Source organism: Electrophorus electricus, unplaced genomic scaffold (genome assembly GCF_041902795.1).
Source record: "Electrophorus electricus isolate QZ-2024a unplaced genomic scaffold, ASM4190279v1 Scaffold277, whole genome shotgun sequence".
Lineage (NCBI taxonomy): Eukaryota > Metazoa > Chordata > Actinopteri > Gymnotiformes > Gymnotidae > Electrophorus > Electrophorus electricus.
Window position 1 is genome coordinate 20,001 of NW_027658558.1, and position 8,259 is coordinate 28,259.

Consider the following 8,259-nt stretch of genomic DNA (forward strand, 5'->3'; position numbering starts at 1 on the left):
TCACACACTCACACACACACTCACACTCACTCACTCACACTCACTCACTCACACACACACACACACACACTCACACACACACACACACACACACTCACACACACACACACACACTCACACTCACTCACTCACACACTCACACTCACTCACACACACACACTCACACTCACTCACTCACACACTCACTCACACTCACACACACACACACACACTCACACTCACTCACACACACACACACACACACACACACTCACTCAAATGCACATGCACACAGATACACAGAGAAAGCACACACACATACACACACAGAGAGAGACAGAGAGTAAGAATACACACACCATCTTATACACACACACACACACACACACACTCAAACGCACACACAGATACACAGAGGAAGCACACACACACACACACACACTCACACTCACACACACACACACACAGATATTGCTAAAGATTTAGTGAGTATTTAGTAAGAACAGCTGCTGAGTATGCTGCAACATTTACAGTGACCCCCCCCCCCACACACACACACACACACACACAAAACCTCAGCCCAGCCACAAGTCATGTGCTTGTGTACACAAACCACAAGTCAAAGAGATGTATGCATCACAACACACACACGCGCACATGCACACCCCCCCCCCACACACACACAGGTCCCTGGAGGAGCGTGTGAAACTTCATGAGAGTGTCCTCTCTGGGAACACAGGAAGCCGTGAGACAATACGGAGGCTCTGTGCAGCAAACATACGCACACACACACACACTCCTAGTTATATCCACACATGTAGACACACGAGGGCCACAGAAATAGATTATAGGTATAATAATCAATCGCTCTATTGATTAATCGAGTAATCGGATAAGAAATACTTTTGCTTTATAAAATACCAATAGAACAGCAACAAATATCAAAAAGAATAAAAAAGAATAAAGACATCATGGTCTCTTTAAACGTAAAAACACTCGGTTTCTGCCGTAGAATCTTTTTATTGTACACAGTATCTGAATGTTCTGAACATCATTCAGAACATTTAAGTGCCATATTACACTCTGGGATTTAAATAAAACATTGTATCAAATACAAAAGCAAATAAGTAAATAAACAATTAATTTAATGTGATTTTTAAAAAGTCTCCATGATATTTTCCACGTGTAGGAATATCGTGGATACAGTTATATGGATTACTAGTTTCTCCAGGAATCATTTCAGGCCTAATACACACACACACACACACACACACACACAGTTACATCCACATACAGTGCTTATCAGACTACAGCTCTAGGGCTAAACAATCCAACTAGAAGACAGAGAGACCAGTGTGAAGACAGAGAGACCAGTGTTCAGACAGAGAGACCAGTGTAAAGACAGAGAGACCAGTGTAACAACATGACCCCTAACAAGAACGGCCCTTGTCTTCCTCACTGGGGGCTTGGACTGGGACGTTTGTAAAGCTGCTTTGTGACAACGTCTGTTGTAAAAAGTTTACATTTTGATTTTGATCACCCATAACCACTGCTGACCTGCCAGTGAGGAGGCCTGGGCCCCCTGAACGAGCTCTGTGCCGGGGCCCACAGTGAGGCAGCCTGGGTCCCCTGAACGAGCTCTGTGCCGGGGCCCACAGTGAGGCGGCCTGGGCCCCCTGAACGAGCTCTGTGCCGGGGCCCACAGTGAGGCGGCCTGGGCCCCCTGAACGAGCTCTGTGCCAGGGCCCACAGTGAGGCGACCTGGGCCCCCTGAACGAGCTCTGTGCCGGGGCTCACAGTGAACGAGGCCTGGGCCCCCTGAACGAGCTCTGTGCCGGGGCCCACAGTGAAGGAGGCCTTTGGCTTTCGCAAAAAGGACAGAGAAGAAACAAAGAACGAAGACAGAAAGAAAGAGAAGGAATGGAAAAGCGAGGGAGGGAGGGAGGGACAGGCAGAGGATTTACAGGCACTTCCTGTGTAAAACGGCACACTTGAGCTTCCTCGCGATACGTCATGTGGGAGAAGCACCGTGACGGGCAAACACCGCTCCTCACCTCCCATCTCCGCCAAAAACTTAGCACACCATCACATCAACTGCCATGCCAGACGCTGACCTAGGACTGCATGTGGGAAAACACACGGGACTACATGTGGGAAAACACACGGGACTACATGTGGGAAAATACGGGACTACATGTGTGAAATCACGGGACTACATGTGGGATAACACACGGGAGCTACATGTGGGAAAACACACGGGACTGCATGTGGGAAAACACACGGGACTACATGTGGAAAAACACGGGACTACATGTGGGAAAACACACGGGACTATAAGTGGAAAAACACACAGGACTACAAGTGGAATAACACACAGGAACGCATGTGGAAAAACACACGGGACTGCATGTGGGAAAACACACGGGACTACATGTGGAAAAACACGGGACTACATGTGGGAAAACACACGGGACTATAAGTGGAAAAACACACAGGACTACAAGTGGAATAACACAGGAATGCATGTGGGAAAACACACGGGACTACATGTGGAAAAACACGGGACAACATGTGGGAAAACACGAGAATACATGTGGAAAAACACGGGACTACATGTGGGAAAACACACGGGACTACAAGTGGAAAAACACACAGAACTACATGTGGAAAAGCACACGGGACTACATGTGGAAAAACACACGGGACTGCATGTGGAAAAACACACTGAACCTCACATAGAAAAACAGATGGGACTGCATGTGGGAAAATACACAGGACTACATGTGGGCAAACACACTGAACCACATGGAAAAACACAAGGGACTACGTGTGGAAAAACACACTGAACCACGTGTGGAAAAACACACGGAACCACATGTGGAAAAACACACGGAACTACATGTGGAAAAACACACTGAACTACATGTGGAAAAACACACTGAACCACGTGTGGAAAAACACACGGAACCACCTGTGGAAAAACACACGGAACCACATGTGGAAAAACACACTGAACTACATGTGGAAAAACACACTGAACTACATGTGGAAAAACACACTGAACTACATGTGGAAAAACACACTGAACCACGTGTGGAAAAACACACGGAACCACATGTGGAAAAACACACGGAACCACATGTGGAAAAATACACGGAACTACATGTGGAAAAACACACGGAACTACATGTGGAAAAACACACTGAACTACATGTGGAAAAACACACTGAACCACATGTGGAAAAACACACGGAACTACATGTGGAAAAACACACTGTTAACACATGCAAAACCCGTCCTAGCCGGTCCACTAACCAGCTTCGGGGGACTGTGTGTGTGTGTGTGTGTGTGTGGTGACGTCTGTGGGGCAGGCGCACCTTCATAGGACCTGAGATGTGAGAATCTTACGTGAGTACACACAATGCAGGGTGGCGCGGATAAAGTGTGTGTTATTCAAAGCCTGAAAGAACTCTTGAGAATGACGACCGAGTGTGACAAACAAGAATATGACAGACAGCTACACCTATTAATCTTTTGTGCATTAACACCACAGCTATAAATATGATTTAACATGCATTACTTTACTTAATGTTTCTTCGTAAATCGCTCACAAAGCACTGAGTTACTACACATGCAGTATATTACGATGCACAAACAAATTAGCACTTATCATTAGGTAACGTAGGCAAACCAAGGCCTTACTGTCTCGTGTGTAGTGTCTCACGTGTGGCATGTCTCACTTAACTGTACAGTGTCTCACGTCTCACTTTACTGTGTAGTGTCTCATGTGTGCAGTGTCTCACTCTGCTCCAAGAGTACTCTAAAGTAGGAATGCCTGTCCAGCCCATGAACTTAGTAAAAGCAGAACATTTTAAAACAGGAAAGAAAACGTTCACTCCTTGAAATATTTGGGCTGTTGCGTCTCCACAGAGACAAGATGAGCAGGGCTTAAGATGGCAGCGTGTGGAGAAGCAGTCATCCCGGTGCATTCCTGCAACGGCCGCTGTGTCCCGCTTTCGTGTGCCAGCAGGGCTTGTGCATTACTCACTGACCTGGGACCAAACAGCCAGAGACTTTACAGTGCATTTGCCCTACACTTTACCATTAGTTGCTGATCTCAGATCAGCTCCGCCAGGACGCTTGCAGCACATACCTATCGTGTCAGGCACTGACATGGAATTAGTAACAAGCTTCCCTGGTAGCCACTGAGCTGAGATCAAAGTGACTGTGCCGGTTCCAAAGTTCTTTCCACAATCCTTTCCCATTACTCACGGAGTGGGAGAGTCAGATACTTGGAGTTAAGGTTCATTAGTCTGTTAACCACTGACCCTGGATCAGGCCATTCCCCCCTCTCACAGTCTAGCCTGACTAGACCCCTTCTGAGTTAAATGAGAAACCTCTCGGCGCCGGACACACCAGCGTCCATACACACACACACACACACACACGATTGGGGCTTGGTGAACCACGGCATAAGAAAGACACGACCCTGTTTCACGTGTGCTGAGTCACACTGATAGCGTCCGTGATATGGAGGCTCAAACACACCTGCTGTGGATTAGTGCGTGCGTGTGTGTGTGTGTGTGTGTGTGTGTGCGCGCGCATGCGTGTGTGTTGTGCGTGCTTGTGTGTGTGTGTGTGTGTGTGTATACACTGCAAGCATCCTGACTAATGTCATTGTCTTGTTTTGAGGATTTCCAGTGTCCTTTGAACCAACTGTAGTGAGTAAGTCGTGATCATAACACACAACAACACGTCACATAACAACAACTATATAACTGCCATCATAATAACGCAGTGATGTGGTATAATGCAGTGATGTGGTATAATGCAGTGATGTGGTATAATGCAGTGATATGGTATTTATGTCATGCAGTCCAACTTTGTTTCAAAGGACAACAGTGGGCGCATGTCTCTCCTGGACTTGTACAGTGATTATCTGCCCTAAACACACACTGCTGGTACCCTGAGCGTCTCCTGAGTCAGCTCACCCTAAAAATCCACGTCTCACCACATGCAGCACAGGACTGACATTAGAAACAGAGCAGGTTAGAGATGGTTCAGGATAGAACGTTTGCTTTCTCAGGCACACACACACACACACACGCACACTTTTAACCTGGCTGAATACTGGGCCACCCCAATAACAGGTGCGCTACACAACCTGAGCCCAGCGACACCACAGGTGTGGTCACTCCTTTATGTCTGAGACAGCGAGAGGCAGATAGACAATGCTCTCCACGACACTGGGGAGGAGGACAAAGGCCCAGCGTGCCGGAGCTCTGCTCTAGGGTTACGGGACAGGCCTGTGTTTGGAGTGGGACGCCGAGCGGCTCTGAGCTGGGGTCGGCCGTGGGGTGTTGGGTCGAGGGGAGGGGCCGGTGGGTCTTCACCCGTTTGATAAGACTGACTACATAGCAGTTGTGGGTGGGGCATCCTCGCTCTGTAAACACACGTAGTGGTAAACACACGGAATGACTCTCACTCCACTGTAGTCACGTACACCTGGTACAGAAGCAAACTCTCAAATTCACACACACACACGACCACCCTGGTATGGGCGTTTCACTGTTGGACCTTTGTGGTCGGCGCTTTTGTAAACGCTGGACGGCACTAACGAGGCTGACAGGCTGTTAGGAAGCAGGAAAACTCTCCGTGTGGCATTCCCTCTCTCTCTCACACACACACACACAGGCCCACCAGCATAGGAATGCCTGTTCTGTTTGGATTTAGGAGATATGGAACACACTTCCTGTCTGTGCCCACACCCTAGAGACAGCACATCGATAAGATCGGAGGAGCGAGGGAGGGAGAGAGAGAGAGAGAGAGAGAGAGAGAGAGAGAGAGAGAGAGAGAGAGAGAGAGAGAGAGAGAGAAACAGCGCGATGGGAAAAAAATGAGAGAAGGAACATCTGTGTGTGGAGAGAAGAAGAGAACAAGAGAAAGAGAAAAGCATGTGAGCTTTCAAGGATCCTGTTCCTGATTGCATCTGAAGTGTGTGTGTGTGGGTGGGTACTGTACACAAAGCTCTGATTCCTGTCACTAACATCTGCGCTGACAGGAAGTTTACAATAGGAGTAGCACAGCGCTCCTGGCTTTGCTCCTGCGCGTCCTTCTCATCCGCTGGGAGCGCGTGAGCGATGCAGCCTGCTCGAGATGGCCCTTCATCACAGCGCGCGTAGCGTAAACACCGACATGCCGAACAACTCCAGTTATTCCGTTTCAATAAACAGCGAGACATAAGCGTCGGTGTGCATGCGCGGAAACACCCGAGGCGAGTTTTAAAAGAAACGATCCAACCACGCCGGAGTTACGTATAAGAAAGGAATTTCAATAAAGTGCCTCTGACAGCCCACTCCGCCGCACGCCCGCGGGCTCGCGCACAGGCGAGCGGCAGGGCAAGGCGCGCGCGGGGAAGGGTGCACGCGAGTCCTCTGTTTGTGGTGGCAGGGCGCAGCTGGAAAAAGCAACACGCGACCCGTGAATGGGCCTTTGAGCGCGCGGGAGAAGCCACACTGGCAGGGCTTTCTGCGGGAAATGCCTCCCTGTCTCTCGCGCAGGTCTATCCGGTCCACCGGCCCTGGCCCCGGTACTAAATGACCACGTGCCGTCGCACTAAGTCTCTGGACCTTCAAAGGACGTTGGAACAGTTTGGACCGATAAAACATGAACGTGGGAATCTGGTTTTCGGTAATGGAAAGCACTGGCGCGTTTAATCGCGCGCTCTGCCCCAAGCCAGGAGGATTTTGTGCTGGATCGCGACGCCCACACGCGCGGCGTTTCCGGCGCGCACTGACTTGAACTTGAGGAGCCGTCAGTAGGTGTGTGTGCGTGTGTGTGTGTTTGTGTAAGAGAGTGAGTGAGTGTGTGTGAGAGAGAGTGAGTGAGTGTGTGTGAGAGAGAGTGAGTGAGTGAGTGAGTGAGTGTGTGCCGTAGTCTTCTCTTCTCGGTCCAGTGTGTTCCAGGGCAGGAAAGAAAGTTATGAGACGTACAAAAAACGAGTAGAACAACTTAAGCGTGAAATCTGAGAGACCAGTGACTAAGTAAACAAATAATTTCAAGGCAGGAAGCTGAAGACACCAGTGCAGTTATAATGTGTAATACCTTAGAAATAACATTTGGGTTTTTTTTAGTTTCGTGTGACAACCCTACTGAGTCTCTGCCATCTTGCACAGCACCAAATGTCACAGCGCAAAAGCGTAGTTTACAAAATCACAACACTATTGTAGTTTACAAAATCACAGCACTAGTGTAGTTTTCAAAATCACAGTGTTAAAGTATAGTTTACAAAAGCACAGCACTCGTGTAGTTTACAAAATCACAGTGCTAAAGAGTTGTTTTCAGAATCAACAACCAACACCCGATCTGAACACCGTGGAAATCGTAGGCGCCGTCTTCGCCGGGCCAACGTCGAGAAACCTGCCTACATTTAGTGGACAACATTCAGGATCCATTCGCACTAACAGCTTACAACCGCTGTGTCATAAATATACGGTCAAAACCGACAACATTTCGCCTCTAAAATGCTACAGTCGTCCATAACGTGAATTTTCGTAAGCGCCACCAACTGGTTTCAATTAGGCTATTAACCTATTTATTTTGCAGCACAGTAACCTAATTGTTTTGATTCAAAGGCAAAAGTCGGAAACAAAAAGTTAATATTTTGTACTTTCGGGCTGCCCGGGGGTCCGTAGTCTTTACCAAACCGCTTTCACGGTAGCCTGCCGTTTCTTACCGTGCGCTTCATTGCGTCTCGGGCAGTCCTGCTCCGGTACGGCGAACTTCCCAACATTCCCAAATCTTCTCCACGAACTACGAACACAATCGCTGTTGCTCACCAGCTTCATACATCCAAGGTCGGCCAAGCTTCCACTAGCCGGTTCTCGTCATTTTACGGATGGAGGTACAGCTCGGAGACCTTCAGAGACCCCCACCCGCAACTCGCCCTGCGCCAAAGTAATCCAAAACTTTGGAGACTTTGCCTTTCGTCCGTCGACGTCAACGCGCCGGCGTCCAATCAAAGCCCGGAGCGTCCTTCGGGCCCGCCCAGTGAGAGTGCCGTGATTTATACTGGCCTATACTGGTCTTGTGCTGGGCTTATACTGTGCTTCTACATGTACACCAGCCGCGGATGGTAAACACCTTCCAGTTACAAGTGATCAGATGCGAGCGTGTAGGTGTGTGAATGTCTGCGGAGGGGATAGTGCACGCGGGGAGTCCCCCCGACTCCACTGGCACGAGCTCATTCTTCGTGCCTCCATTCTGATGCAACGCGAAAAT

At 48.9% G+C, this 8,259-nt stretch overlaps 1 protein-coding gene across 1 annotated transcript in view; it reads right to left on the reverse strand.

Moving 5' to 3' along the window:
* tnfrsfa (tumor necrosis factor receptor superfamily, member a) overlaps positions 1–7,987 on the reverse strand; it is a 22,425-nt gene extending 14,438 nt beyond the window's left edge. The window contains exon 1 of the mRNA XM_035521638.2: positions 7,715–7,987. Coding sequence (XP_035377531.2) covers positions 7,715–7,771 — 57 coding nt within the window. The 5' untranslated portion in view covers positions 7,772–7,987. The remainder of the gene's footprint in view (positions 1–7,714) is intronic.
* Positions 7,988–8,259: the final 272 nt, after the last annotated feature.